The 17,003-nt window shown below is 32.7% G+C and overlaps 1 protein-coding gene across 2 annotated transcripts in view; it reads right to left on the reverse strand.

The window, feature by feature from the left end:
• Positions 1 to 4,887: 4,887 nt before the first annotated feature.
• Positions 4,888 to 17,003, reverse strand: part of LOC136829394 (lachesin-like) — a 161,830-nt gene continuing 149,714 nt past the window's right edge. For both annotated transcript variants that reach the window (XM_067087887.1, XM_067087888.1), the window contains 2 exons: positions 5,506 to 5,625; positions 4,888 to 5,128 (listed from right to left, as the gene is read on the reverse strand). In XM_067087887.1, coding sequence (XP_066943988.1) covers positions 5,528 to 5,625 — 98 coding nt within the window. In that variant the 3' untranslated portion in view covers positions 4,888 to 5,128; positions 5,506 to 5,527. The remainder of the gene's footprint in view (positions 5,129 to 5,505; positions 5,626 to 17,003) is intronic.

Below are 17,003 nucleotides of genomic sequence, written 5' to 3' on the forward strand. Positions count from 1 at the left end.
TCCACCGTGTTTCTTTTTATCCTAAACTGAAACACATAAACACACAACACCCATATATATATATATATATATATATATATATATATATATATATATATATATATATATATATATATATATATATATAACCCATACCCACCCACACACACACACACATATATATATATATATATATAATATATACATATATATATATATATATATATATATATATATATATAATATATATATATATATATATATATATATATATATATATATATATATATATATATATATATATATATATATATATAGTGTGTGTGGTTTGAGAGAGAGAGAGAGAGAGAGAGAGAGAGAGAGAGAGAGACTTCACATTTCAATAAAGTGTCACTTTGCAAACAAAATGGATCAAGTCGGTACGTCAATCATATTTCCATTTTCGCTTCTCCGAAGCTAACTCGCTGCTGGCTTTATTAGCCGTTTTCTGTTGATCGGTGTGTTGTCAGCAAAGAAAACGATGCTCTAGAAATCAGAGCTGCAATAACTAAAATTCGGAAAAAACTGAAGCATTGAAGGACATAAAACTGATATTTTACGGGATATCCTGGTTCCCTCCCGCTCTCTCAAAATTGCTCATACGTATGAATTCTTCTGGTTCTTATACATATGTTTATTGCTCCATTAAATGTAGGAAACTGAATTAGGAGTCTGAATTTCAATTTTAATCTTTCTCATTGTAACAACATAGATTCGTGTCAGTTCCCATAAACTTGACATGCATTCTCCAGCTGATTATGCCGAGTGCTTTCTTTTGCTTTGCTTGAAAGCAATAACAGGTGGAGAGAAAGCCACTGTGATTGACATTGACACGTTTATTGGCAGAATATAGTACAAAATCTTACAACATCAGAGCGCTACACGGAAAGCGTGTTTTTGCATGATGGCAGTGAAACCTCATTTAAATCTACTGTTCAATTGTATACATAAGCACTTTTCATTCCAGTGACGCATACCTATATATATATATATATATATATATATATATATATATATATATATATATATATATATATATATATATATATATATATAATATTGTTCAAACAAAAATCCATCTAATGTAAGGAGCCTTTAAAAACACCAAAAGTATAAAAGTTAAAGCTATATTTCGGAGGTACTGCCTGTCTCCCTCAGCAGGCAGTTAATGAATAAAATAAGAGTTATATAGCAGTGACTTCAAGAATATCCCTTCACTGGGATACATACCACTGCTTTGTAACTCTTATTTCACTCATTACCTGCCTATTGAGGGGGGCAAACAGTGTCTCTGAAATATAGCTATAACGTTCTACTTTTCTGTTTTTTTGAGCTCTTTTGATTTTTTATAAATATATATATATATATATATTTATATATATATATATATATATATATATATATATATATATATATATATATATATATATATATATATATATATATATATATATATATATATATATATATATATATAGTCTAGATCTTACATACACACTAAAGAATGATATTACCATGGACAGAATATTTATACTTTTAAATTTTAGTACTATGTAATGCCAAGGTATTACATGATCCTAAGACTTCTTTTAAAATTACTTGAACGCCAACACTACCAGACTGGAGTGTCGGGAGACATTTTAGCGAGCACTGCTCATCAATCATAATTCCTTGTCAAAAAGATCTTGCAAAAAAGTTGGTAATGAATAAATTGAAAAAAAGATTTGTACCAACTCCATACACTAAAAAGACTTCTTCAGAAAGACTGTAAACAAAATTAAGAGAAAAATTAATTATCAGTCTTACAGCTAAGAGTATCTCCCAAGGATATTTTTGTACACGTGTGTGTTTAATATATATTAATATACCGGTATATATATACATTATATATTTATATATTATATATATATATATATATATATATATATATATATATATATATAATATACATATATATATATATATATATAAATATATATATATATATATATAATATATATATATATATATATATATATATATATATATATATATATATATATATATATATATATATATATATATATATATATATATATATATATATATATATATATATATATATATATATATATATACACACACACACACTGGATATATGTAAGGTAATGTACCAATGTGTGGTTTTGTCATTGTCTGTGATTATATGCTTTTATAAGTAGACTGTAATATAAACAGAGAAGATAAATGCAGTTCATAATTGCCCTGTTTACTGTCTTTTCAGATATATGCGGGACGTTATGCAGACAATGAACGTTATCCGTTTTTTAAATAAGAAAATGAGGCAAATAAAAAAAGATTTAGTTATTACCACTTTTTAACCACCTGAAGATAAACTTGTTTATTTAAATGAAGTACTGAAAAAGATACAACTTAAAAGTTACTTTAATACAGCAATTATCTTTAGTTATTTCGTATTCTCGATCTGCCTGACAAGGAAAAATGATCATGTTATTATAAAAGAGGAATAGGCATGCCTTAACACTGCCATCATAACCTATTAATTCAAATATCCAAGGCCTTTTTTTTTTTAGATACGTTGCGTTCAAATGGACGCACAACAATGAAATGTACAGGATTAATTTTTTTTTTTTTTTTCCATTCTAACACTAGGAGCCAACCCACAGGGACCATTAGACACAGCAAGTTTTTCCTTAAATCTCTCATCCGTTTGTTCGTTTCTCTTCTAGTGGTTCTTTGTCGTTTTCCTCATTACTTCCTCACCCACAGATTAAATAAAAGTAGTTTTCTCAACTGTCACAATACCAGTACAAGGACTTCATGGAAGTCCCACGACTTTCTATCAATCTTAACATCGATCTTTATGTATGTTAAATGTAATGACTTTCTGCCTTTTGTAGATGACACTTTTTTTTTTGGTTCACTGCTCTTTCAAGAACATTTGACTATGTTCAATGATATTATGGTTAATTAAGTTCAAATAACTCTGATGTACATGCGTACATATAAGAAGGCATCGTTACTTTACTTGCAATTTACTATAATGTGTATATAGAAAATAATCTTTATAGAGCCTTGGATATCATTATTAGCAGTAATTGTAAAATGCTTTCTCTGAACTAGGGCCTCATTATTAAAGTCATCAGAAATACTATACAGTTGTAATGTTCTTCTCATTCCCCTAAAATTATATTAGGTGGTTTTTGATCATAAAAATACCAAAACATTATTACTACATGCAATTTGAATCTCTACCGAATTATAAACCTGGTCTTTACCGACACGCAATCCGTGATAGCAAACTTTCAAAATGGCCCGTCGATGTTAGCCTTATAATAAATGCACCGTCCTAACTTGCTCTGTCTAAAGGGTCGGGACATGGCACTGGGAGTAGCAAAGACTTTTATGGAAACACTATTTACAGTGACTTGGCTGCTCTTAAAACGTTACAAACTATCAACCAGATTCATGCGCGCTTGCTAATCCTTGGAGCCAACACTGGCAAAGATCCATTCACTCTTGTTTGAATACAAACAGGCATAAAAATGTTATCAACATTCCACTGGAGACAAGACAAAAGTCGAATGCATCTTAATGGTAGGATGGAATTCTTCTTTTGTGACTTGAGAGTTTCACTGAGTAAAAATTTTTTATTTCCACACATTCCGTGATATTTAAAGTACACGCACACACATACATTGTATGAAGCATACATTCCAGTCAGCTGCTTCCGTCTACTTAGGAAGCAACATTTAATTAGTCACCCTATAGGAATACAAAAAGCTTGCGAACACCGTACTGCAAAAAACACTTTGTTTTCATTAGGCCCTGGTCACCACCAGGGCAATTCGTAACCTAATAGAAATACTGGAAGAATCAATTGCTAAAGAACCGTCTGACAAATTTCACACTTATAAATGCTTCTATTTATCTTATTCCATGACTGGAGGACTTAATCAACAGGACTTAATTCACTGGAAAGAGCAAACTTTCTAATACTGTATAAAGTTATTCTAACCACGTGTTTGTGAAAATAAACGACCAACTTATAAGGAAACTTTTGAAGTTAGATTTCGAAATCAGCAGGTACCCGATTTGTAGATAACTTTGTCGGAGAAATTCACCGTTTTTTCTTTTATCAGTTTCACACAGGATGGAAAACAGACGTCGATATTACTGATTAGTCTGACTAGATAAGGGCACATTTATTCCATATTCTGATATATATATATATATATATATATATATATATATATATATATATATATATATATATATATATATATATATATATATATATATATATATATATATATATATAATATACATAAATACATATATATATATATATATATATATATATATATATATATATATATATATATATAGATATATATATATATATATATTACAGCTACAAAAAGCCTCCTAACTTCTAAGTTCCTCAAAATTTTTGGAAAAGATTACCACTGCAAGCCTTAAATACCAATAGGGATTAAATGAAGAAGCTTCATCTCCATGGAGGGTTTCGAGTCCATGCGCACTAAGAGCGTGGATGCCGTGGGTTACAGCAAGCTCACTCTAACCTAAAGCATGTGAGTTCGAATCCCACCACTGAAGGGACAGCTTCTTTCTTCAGTTCCTATTTGGATTCAAGGATTGCAGACGTAAGCCTAACCAAAATATTTCAAGAAATTGAGAAGACAAGGTCACTGTAGCTCTGATATACAATATATATATATATATATATATATATATATATATATATATATATATATATATATATATATATATATATATATATATATAACGTTTTCAATTGACTCTTTTCAAATAGTTGCACTATTCCTTCATTTTCCATTTCTCCTCTTCGTAATACGAGTCGTTCTCTCGCTTCCTCGTTTCTCGTGGCGTCTCTAAAACAGCATATTCCTCTCTTGGCGTTGGCAAGATGGGCTTAATCTGTTTTCCCTTTATCTTGGTCTGCTATCTTTGTTGTACTTTGTCTCTTGTTCCAGTTACAACAGCCATCTCAGCTTGAGATATTCTTGTTATTCTTCTCTTTCCGTCTCTCTCGCGCTTTTCCTTTTCTCTGATTTCATTGATACACCTGTTTTGGGAAGGAAATAGAATGATAAGGTTAAGACCAGTCGATGAATTGTCTGAAATCTACAATTTATTAGATTAGGGTTTTTTTTTTTTATTTCATTGCATGTATCTGGACAAGTACATATACAAGTTAGAATAGAAAAAATACATTTGTGTAAATGGATACAATAGATACTATATAAGTTTAATAATCCTACATTATTAGTCTATAACATGACCCCGAGGGTTACACAAACATCTATAAGAACAGAACTAATTTCATGTGTTCTGTCACTTGCAAACTTCACCCAACCCTTGTGAAAGACATCATTTTCGGATCATGAGACGAACGTCTCCGTATTCTACCTCACGTCAATCAAAATTATTTTGACACCTTACCTAATAAGTTAAGGATACGAATCTAGGAGAGAATGGCGGCTGCGAGCAGGACCATGAGGACAGTGACGGCGCTGATGCCCAAGTGACCACTGCCGCTCGCCGAGTGACCCACGGCTTTTTCTGGGTGGAAGAAAACAGTATTAGAGACAATCAAAATCGCGGTGGTTGGGAAGCCTCGTCTCTGTCAGAAATCGCTAAAGAACTTTCTCTAAATCTATTCTCTTCTAAGAAAAGTCATTATTTGAAAACTGAGAGGAAAAAATGGCTATCTTTTTGGTCAATAATGTATATATATCAGCAGGTCCATGATCACTTCAATTACGTATCTCTTCCTGTAGACAGCAAAAGTGGATAAATTATGTTAAGAGAACACTGACGAATCTGTAATGCTAATATAGAATACTATATAAAACTGTAAAGTAATTTGCATAGCCATAACTCAATAATAATAGCTATATCAGTGGACCGTTTCAAAGGCCTTGCAAAATCATCAGTGCTTGGGAATTATGCAGTATCAGATAACGCTTTGCGTAGACTAAATTTGCAAGTAGTTCTCTTAAAACTCAGTGCCAGGTTTGCATCAGGCTTTAAACAATATCTTCCCGTTATATTGCAATATTCATCCATATGCAACTCTAGAGGTTTAGAATTACTTGGGTTCTGGAATGTGTACCAAAGGAATTACTGTCCAACGGCTGGAATGCCTTACCATATTTGGTCTTTCTTAATTATCTGGAATATCGAAAATGACTGAGACATTCGGACTGTTTAAAGTTCGCGATCATCATACTATATTCCGCTTTCAAAAAATCTTAACATTTCACTGTAAAATCTTCAAATTTCACAGCGGGTCATATTTTTCTTCTTTTGTAAATATTTTTTTGTAAAAAATTTTTCTTAACATTTCAATGTAAATCTTCAAATTTCACTGCTAGTCTTATTTTCTTCTTTTGCAAAAAATGAATTGTAAAAATTTTGGCTGCGCCTGTCATTTCAAAAAATAAATTAATTTCTACAGGTTTGACTATATGTCAAAAGTAATTTCTAAAACAATTTCGAAAATTATGATCGAAATTTCTGAAAAAAAAAAAAAACTGATTGAAAATTTCCCTTCTGAATAAATAAAACTCCAAGATTATATTTTACTTTTGGTTTAAGACATTTGGATACCTTTATATCATTTCTGCAAAGACCCAGACCACATTATTTGCTTGAGTTTTTTTTCCTGTGACAAGATTTTCTCTAAGTCTTCGCGTTTTCTTATGAAATGATCATTCTGAAATCAAATATATTCGAATAATAATAGATCACCTCAACTAACAACCCAAACTGCATCCCCAAAGTCCCATTGGAAGTTATCCAGCATAACTACAGTCAATACCCTGCTGTTATTGGAGGTGGAGGTCATACATTGTACAGGTGTTGGCTCAGACTAATACCCTTGTCAATGCAGTGGACTTGAAATAAACAGACATTTTTCGCGTTCAATAAAAGCTCCAGGAGCTACGATGCCGCTTCGGGGGTTATCAAGCAGTTCGTTTTGAAGATCTACGTTACCGTAAAGAAAAAGTCTCCGACGGAATCGATGTGGCTCCAAAAGGTCATTAAACATTTCCTTTTGAACAAATTTAATATCAAGGAGACACTCCTTAGAAAACTCCAACATTTAAGGCATGGAAATTCCATGGGTAATTATTTTTTTTCGCTTCTCATCTATTAGTAACACAATAACAATATTAATTCCCAAATGCTTAGCTCTCTCTCTCTCTCTCTCTTTCGTTTCAAACTAACAATGGAAAATTCAAACATTTAAAGCATGGAAATTCCATGGATAATTATTTTTTTCGCTTCCCATCTATTATTAACACACAATAACAATATTAATTCCCAACTGGCTGGCTCTCTCTCTCTCTCTCTCTCTCCCTCGTTTCAAACTAATAATGGAATATTCAACTGCTGTAACCGGACGCTGTATTGAGAACTGTTCATTTACAATTAAATTCAGGTCGTATTGCGATGGCCTTTCGGGAGCCTATTGTACTATTGTATTACTGGTTGATGTTGAATCCTTTCAGGTGTTGTGCTCCGTCACAGCGGAGGGATCTTTGACAGACAAGATCCTCTGGCGTTTCCCCAAGTCCGGTTAAATGTCTTCTGCTTAAATAACTGGAAACTTCCTCTGGTCGACTAATTTCATTCCCGGTGTTCCGCTGAACTCCATTATTACCTTTGGGAAAATATTATTTGACAAATATTCAGGAAGAAAACGTTACTTGGATTGGAAATGTTTGCACGAGAAGGGAGGGTTTTGAATGGGTAAATCATGGACCCCTTCGGCCTATAATAACAAACTTTTTCATAGTAAACGTTTCTTAGAGCGTTGTTGACATACGTGGATAAATACATACGCATAAATACATCCATACATATGTATAGAACATACACACACATATAAATATATATTTATCTATCTATATATATATATGTATGTATATATATATATATATATATATATATACATATACATATACCAACTAATCCATTAAATTCGAAATTCGTTGAACCTCAGGTAGAACTTATACACATACTGAATGAATGACGAGTGCACCTACCCAGTGCAAGATTCGAACTAAAACCTGTCAAAGCATCAGTTCTAATCTTCGACAGCAAGTATCTCCCAAGATGCACTGAATTCCATATCATGGAGTCATTGGTGGTTCAGTTGCTGGAAAGTACGGTTATGTCATTTGCGATGCTTTCATTATATGACGATAATGTATCTTTAGCTAATTCTGGATACAAAAGTGCGGCTTTAAAATCTTACTCTTACCAAGGTAAGAGTGAAAAGACAGTGGGTAGGTTTAGCTTATGCAAGCCTTATACCAGAACAGGACAGACGTTTCCCAAAAGCAGCCCCTAGGAATAAGAGAACTAGTGTAGCTCTACGGACTCGGCCATACCAACACGCCGAAACGAAACTGAAAAGCTTTCATCCGCTAGCACACCGAAATCCTAATCCTCCTAACTGTGAATCTCCTGCTAAATATTCCAGAGGATGTGTCAAACTCTCTCTCTCTCTCTCATTTTAGCATTACAATCACGAGAGATTATTTCGGTGTAATCTTACAAACAGCCACACTAATATCCGAAACACATTCCACAGTAATGCAAGGCGACAAGTATATAAGCGAATATCATCCTGATAGCGACGACCAAACATATTTTGCTTAATTATTTCCTTTTCTGTAAATATTAGATATTATTTATATATTCCTAAAACTACAGAAACTCGTATCATTATATTAAAAAGTAAAAAAAAAAAAAATCCAGGTTAAATCTTCTGATTGCTACATCGTTTTTCCTCTAAAGCCTGCATAAATAATGAAACTAACAAACATTGGTTTCTTTTAATGCCATTCGTTCTATGCGATTAGAAAAATACCTGTAGCCACTTTGCTCACATACAAATTCCTTTGACGAATTTCGTTTTTAAATACTGACAGAATGATCCCAACATAATATTTTATATATATATATATATATATATATATATATATATATATATATATATATATATATATATATATATATATATATATATATATATATATATATATATATATATATATATATATATATATATATATATATATATATATATATATATATATATATGTATGTGTGTGTGTGTGTGTGTGTGTGTGTGTGTGTGTGTGTGTGTGTGCATTTACTGAAATACGAATATTCATTTTACTCAACGATAAACTTCCGTAGTTTTACATAAAAAATAATACTCATTAACTTTGCTGCAGAAGAATACATCTGACGAAGAATTTTCGAAAGGCACTTGCCAAAACAAAACAGAATTTCCAGCAGCTAAGAAAAAAATACTCTCAGTCACCGAAGTGCAGCGGGAAGTATTGTTTAAACCTCACAGCAATATATAATTACATAAGGAACAAGATGATGACCAATAGAAGCCCCATTACGGGAGGGAAGAGAACTCTCACGAGGAGACTGAGAACTGAAAAAAAAAGAGAAAAGAAAAGTTGAGGAAAAACAAAGGAAACTGAAGGCTGAAAATGATCTTTGTTTCAGTGGATATCAATATTCGACCAGGTATTTTTTCCAGTGAATAAATTACTCATGTTCTTTTGTTTTTTTTTTTGAGGCTTAATGGACCTACATTTGCTCATGCTATGTACTTCTTTTCGTACCAGAATCAGATGGTTAAAAAGTTACATTCTCTCTCTCTCTCTCTCTCTCTCTCTCTCTCTCTCTCTCTCTCTCTCTGTGAGGTTGTCGGCGCAGTGTGTGTGTTAGGCTATTAACGGGAGAAGGGTGTAGGGAACTGGGGATTTTTCACAGCTTAATTTTGTAACAAAAAAATCGGCTTAACATTGTGTGCTTTATTAATGTGGCGCGCGGGGGGCGGGAGTTTAAAGGCTAGGGAAAATATCGAGGTACAAAGAAGAAAAAACCCCGTTTTAAAAAACATTATTCTTTTTCAGTTTTTTTTTTCTATATGGCTGACCATAGCCATCAGTGTTTATTCGAAATTAAGAAATAAACCGAAAAAGAATTCGTTGTTCCACGTAATTCTCTTGTTAATACCTCGCTAATCAGGACTTTATCACTAGACATTTCAGTCGAATCCGATTCGAATTTGGGATTCGAATCGGATATACGGATTTCCTATTTACTTGAAGTAACATGACCTTATAAGAGAAAGTTTTAAAGCAACCTATAAAAACTGAGAGAGAGAGAGAGAGAGAGAGAGAGAGAGAGAGAGAGAGAGAGAGAGAGAGAGAGTCGGCATTACTGATATTCTTTCCCCTCGGGTAACACTGCTAGAAATAAGATATCGTCTATGATCAAAAGTTATCACCTGGTTTCCGGCGAGTTATCCTGTTATGAAAATGGACGATCTGAAAAAGTCTCTATAAAAGCCTGAAATGAGTTAACACTTCATGATAAAGTAATTAACATCTATTTTTTGCACAGAACTGTCGACTACATAGAGGCTGGCTAACTGAAATGCCCATAACAGCAATTCAGATTATCTTAAAAAGGTCTAAAAAGTGCCATTTAGTGAATACACGGAAGAAAATTAAATTTATCGGTAAGTTTTTCTTTGTTCGGGTCCAAGACAGGCTATGGCATTGAACAGTATCTAAATACTTCGTAAACATTTCTTGCCGGACAACTGCATAATTTACTATGGTTTTTCTAGTCGCTTTTTTACTTTGATACTATATACTTTACTATTATGGTAATGTATTGTACAAGACACATTTGGATATGAGTAATACCATGTGTTGTTTAAGTTCAGTCCGGCAATCTGATAATCACACACTTAAAAATACCCTCTAAAAGTGTATGTGAAATGTATGGGATAAACATAATTATGTATTTTATGTATTGTGACATGCGTGATGCTTTTGACCAAACTGTGTTTTAGTTTTCTGTAAAAGAAAACTATCGTGCCGGCTTTGTCTGTCCGTCACCACTTTTTTCTGTGCGCCCTCAGATCTTAAAAACTACTGAGGCTAGAGGGCTGCAAATTGGTATGTTGATCATCCACCCTCCAATCATCAAACATACCAAATTGCAGCTCTCTAGCCTCAGTAGTTTTTATTTTATTTAAGGTTAAATTTAGCCATGATCGTGCTTCCGGCAACTTATAGGATGGGCCACCACCGGGCCGTGGTTGAAATTTCATGGGCCGCGGCTCATACAGCATTATACCGAGACCACCGAAAGATGGATCTATTTTCGGTGGCCCTGATTATACGCCGTAGCGGCTGTACAGAAAACTCGATTGAGCCAAAGGAACTTCGGCGCATTTTTTACTTGTTTTCTTTAAGACAAGGCATTAACTTTTCAGTCAAAGTAAACTGGTTTTTGAAAAATGCGACGGTTACACAAAATTGTTACCACAAAATACAACTTGCATATAATTCATCCGCTAACATTTACTCGTGTATCATTTTACTAAAACGCCTACAAACATTTCGGTGAATTTTTCCTTCTATCTATAATAAATAAAGAACAGCCACGTAATAATGACATTAATTGGACGTAACTTGTTCACTATTACGTGGGCATATTTGTGACTGGAGCCTTTGCTGTAACTCATCTCTTTATATCTTTATATACTTACTATTGCCCGGTAACGTGGTAAGGTGAAAGGATAAGACCGATGCATTTAGTTAATGGATTCGACGAAACATTGTTACAGCAACATATATAGAAATTCTGAATTTCCGGAAAAGATTACAACTCAGAAATAAATACGTGAGTTACTTCCGCGTAAGTTATCTTAATGGAACTGTTCGGGACCCTTGTTAATCAGTAAGTATTGCAGCCCTTCCGGCCGCCTTAAAAAAAATAGAAAAGATAAATAAATAAAAACTGTAGTTAATACATATTAACACCATACAGTATATATATATATATATATATATATATATATATATATATATATATATATATGTATATATATATATATATATATGTATGTATGTATATAATATATATAATTTCTCTGTCAAATGTCAGTACGTATTGCAGCCCTTCCGGCCACCTTAAAAAAAATAGAAAAGATAAATAAATAAAAACTGTAGTTAATACATATTAACACCTTACAATGATCTCATAATGGGGATAAAATATAATTATATATATATATATATATATATATATATATATATATATATATATCTCTGTCAAATGTATATATATATATAAAAAAATATAAAAGATAAATAAATAAAAACTATATTATATATATTAACACCCTATAGTGATATATATGGGGGATATAATATATATTATATCTATCTATATATATACACACACACATACATATATATATATATATATATATATATATATATATATATATATATATATATATATATATATATATATATATATATATATATATATATTATATATATATAATTTCCCTGTCAAATGAAGTTTTCACCAAGTTATTCCTTTACCCCAAAACTGAAAGATACACGCGGACATGAAAGCAGGTATTAAAAAAAAATGAAACTTCAAGTTTTGGTATAACAGAAGATACGAACGAACATTAAAAATCAAAACGTATAAAAAAAAATAGCTGCAGTTGTTGGACGCAGCTAAATACGTCGATGCACGTTGAAACATGAGGCGTTAATAAGAAAGTAATTTCATTTCTGGAAACGAAAAACATAAGATAATGATAACTAGACAATAAAACAAAAATAAAAACTGTAGTTTTGCACGCAGCCAACGTCGAGACCGAGTGGCGCAAAATAAAGCGAGAATCCTATAGCGGGAATCGACATGATAATTTGAGAAATTATGGCGGTAATCCTTCACTCAAGAGACTTTTTCCCGGTATTCATGATTAAAATCGGATGCTGAATTAAGAAAGGCAAAGTAATCTGGCCCGTAAGTGGAGCTTAAGCTCTCGTTAATTCTGTGCCTCTGTTAATGATGATTTCATTTCCAGTAAAATATTATCATGTACTGGTCTTAGTAACTTTGTTCATTTCAAGTTGGCAAAATTCGCTCTATTAATCAACGTTCACAAATAAAAGCCTATGATAATTTTGTCTATTTTACACATGGCATATTTATGCTTTCACATATTAACGTATAATTCCTCAAGAAAACTATATATGATAGGTTCTCAGCTGACAATGATTCGACCATATCCCCTGTGGGTTGAGCAGCAGGGTGACATGACCATAAGCACTTATCTACGTCGGAGATACACATTAAAATTAAGCATTTAAAAATAATTCTGGTGCTTGTATTGCGTATGTACTTCCTATGCGGTTTATTTTATTTGATGGTTATGTAGAGACCTATATATCTCATTGCCACCTTCATAAAATGGAAGGGCTATAATGTACATTCTTCTTTATACCATGAGGAAAATATACTCGTAAATAATACTGTAAAAAATATAGTAAATATCAACTAAAGAAGTTATGCTGGTAACTGAAAAGGAATGAGTAAACAATTTGTAAAATAATGAATGTGGAAATATGTACTGAATATTGATTCAAAAAATGTTAACACACATAACGCAACAAAAAAAGTAAGAGTTCTTTCATTTTTGAATAAAAAACTACTACTGAAAGCTAATTAACTGATTGATCAACATTAAGATAAAAAAAAACCTTCGCAAAAAAATGGTATTTATCACTAAATTTATCTAAAAAAAAAAATGGAATCACATTCTAATCCGATTAACCGGAAAAATTGAAGGTAAAGACGAAACTGATGTTTAACCAAAAGCGATGTAAATGCAAATACTTCGCACCAGTTCTGTCGAGAACTTTGTTGGCGTCTTTCGGCTACATCATTCTCCTCCGAAGATATGAAAATAGGTAGAAAGTTCGTAGAGACTCTTTATAATACGCGGCATAATTACTAATTAAATCGAGGAGAACAGGATGTGAGTGGTTCTCATAATCGGAAAAGTAGACTGGTCGTTACAAACGTGATCATTTCCTACTCTTAATTGCACTTCGCTACTGTTAAAGCTTTCTCTCTCTCTCTCTGGGACAACTTATGAAACATTACATAGATGTTCATATACAAATCTTAATGACATTTTGCTGAAGATCTCTCTCTTTTCTCTCTCTGGGACAAATTATGAAACATTACATGGATGTTCATATACAAATCTTAATGACATTTTGCACAAGATGAAGATCTTTCTCTCTCTCTCTCTCTCTCTCTGGGACAAATAATGAAACAAATCCTCCATTTTCATAAACAAATCTTAATGCAATTTGCACAAGTTGGAGATATTTTCTCTCTCTCTCTCTCTCTCAGGGACAAATATTGAATGATTACACGCATGTTCACATGCAATTATTACCGACAATTTGCACAAGCTGAAGAGCTCTCTCTCTCTTCTCTCTCTCTCTGAAACAAATTATGCAACATTTGTTTATATACAAATCAAGTTGGATCATCTCTCTCTCTCTTGCTAGTACAAATTGTGCACCATTATATGTGCGTTCATATACAAATCTTACTGACAATATGTACATGTTAAAGATTTTTTTCTCTCTCTCTTCTCTGTCTCTCTTGTTGGTTTTTAAATTCAGCTTCTTTAATTAAGCAGGAAATGAGGAAAACTGAACTGAATATAGCATTTAAGCCAAGGGCCAAGCACTCGGGCCTATGAGGTCATTCAGAGCTGAAACGGAAATTGACAGTAAAAGTTTGAAAGGTGTAACAGTAGGAAAACCTCGCAGTTGCACTATGAATCACTTGTTAGAAGAAGGTGGAAAGTAAGATAGAAGAAAAAATATGAAAGGAGGAACAGTAATAAGAACGAAAGTGGTTGCAGCTAGGGGCCGAAGGCACGCCGCGAAGAACCTTAAGCAATGCCTACAGTGCACCGCATGAGGTGCAGTAACGGCACTACCCGCCTACGGGGATGAGGGAAATTAAATGACGTTATAACATCCGCGTATTTGGATGTAATCCCCTGAAGTAATTGCCCTCGAAGATGCAACGACTACGACGTAATTCTTCGAAAGTTGAGAAGAATCATTTTAGTAGAAGCGTAGCGTCTCCAACTTTCCCGCAGTTTCCTAAATTTTCATTGTCGCGTTTCATCTGCACCTCCTTTCTTTAAGGGAGGACATTAAACAATACCACCTATTGCGTCTTGGGAGGAAGATGCATTTTTTGAATCTGAGTTCATCCCTTTACCTTTCATGTTGGTGTGAAGAGTTTTTTGATGTTTCTCGTTTGACAAAAAATTATCATACGTTTCAGATGACCTTTTTCGTCATTATCACATGCAACATTATTTAAAAATATATGTTCAAAAGTAACTAGACACCGTAGAGAGAGAGAGAGAGAGAGAGAGAGAGAGAGAGAGAGAGAGAGAGAGAGTATGTGTGTGAAAATGTGACATGAATGACGTTCTGTAACCCTCTGTAATCCTTTGAAATACTGTTTACTCAAATGTCAAATGAATTACACGCATTGAGATTTAATATTTAATGTAAAGCAAGAAATTTGATGAACATACATCACAAATTACCTCACATAACTTTACATATGCAATGCACAAAGTTTGTTCATTCAGTTATTCAGATCAGAATACAGTATATTCTTTCCACTCTTTAAATCTTTTGATCTTTAGTGAATCATCTTTCAAATATGAGAAGAGAATTCGCAAGATTAACGGGCTCTGATAATATAACGGAAAATTCAGTGGACCGCAAACAAATCACACTGAGGTAAATAAGCTGAATTATCTTTTCTGAAGAACAAAGTGGAGTAAGTCTGCATAAAATTTATTTACGTCTTTTTTTCCCCAAGAAATTTTTGGTAAAAGCGTATTTCTGTATTTACCTCAAAACATTCCACGAGATTTTATAACGCTTGAGAATTTGACACAATAGAAACCACAAAATGGTTGTTATTATTATTATTTTTTCTCTCCTTAACTCGACCCCATTCCCTACCCCGTCTCTCTCTCTCTCTCTCTCTCTCTCTCTCTCTCCTTTTGTCTGCCTGTCTGTATCTCTGCCTCTTTGCAGATGCAACTTCTCTAAATTAGACAGTAAATGAGAAAACTAAATGACGGTATACCAACAGAGTAGTAAAATGAAATCACCTCCAGTAATTGCCTTTGAAGATGCAATGACTGCAATGCAATTCCTTGGAAGTTGGGAAGAATAATTTTAGCCTCAAGAGTAGCGTCCCTAACTTTCTATTATTTTTTTTGTATTCTTGTTGTTGTTGTTGTTGTTTTAATCTTCATATTTCTTCATTAAGCGAGAAGATTAAACGCGATTATACGCAGAGTCTTGGAAGGGTATGCCTTAAGACTTCCGCTACATGCATTTACTTGTTTCCTTGTTGAGACTAACTTTCCTGCTCGTATGAGAATTTTACGTGTTTCTTTTTTCTTTTCCAGCCTAAACATTTATTTGTATAATTCCTTTGCATAATTCCTTGAGGGATATTGCGTTTTCCTTACATTTTGTTTGTGGGAACTAAAGCTTTTCTGTATTTTGACAAACCAAAAGAGAGAGAGTTAAAATGGCATGAAGAACTATTTGAATTCTTTAGAAGAATTGTGTGCGAAAAATACTGAAGAGGTTGAACAGAAAAACGTATATTCAAGCACTGCATTCATTTTCGTAAATTTAAACGAAACTGACTGCATTTGACAAATTCATGGAAAACCTCGAGTACACCTAGTGACTTGAAGAGAAATAAAGAAACAGAAATATCCTAAAACATACTTGACAAAGGACAAAGAAAATGCCCTAATTTTGTCAACTTCTTATTCGTCTTTTCAAAGTAGCCAGTTGCAAATTGTTTTATAAGTCCATAAAAATATATTTAAACACAAACGAAATGAATACTTCTTAGCTATCTGGAAAAGACTGTCAAATGAAAAAAATTACGCTGGTCTTCTTGCTTTTGTAATAAATTACAAATTTAATCTTTATCGCAGG

This window comes from Macrobrachium rosenbergii, chromosome 44 (assembly GCF_040412425.1).
Source record: "Macrobrachium rosenbergii isolate ZJJX-2024 chromosome 44, ASM4041242v1, whole genome shotgun sequence".
Lineage (NCBI taxonomy): Eukaryota > Metazoa > Arthropoda > Malacostraca > Decapoda > Palaemonidae > Macrobrachium > Macrobrachium rosenbergii.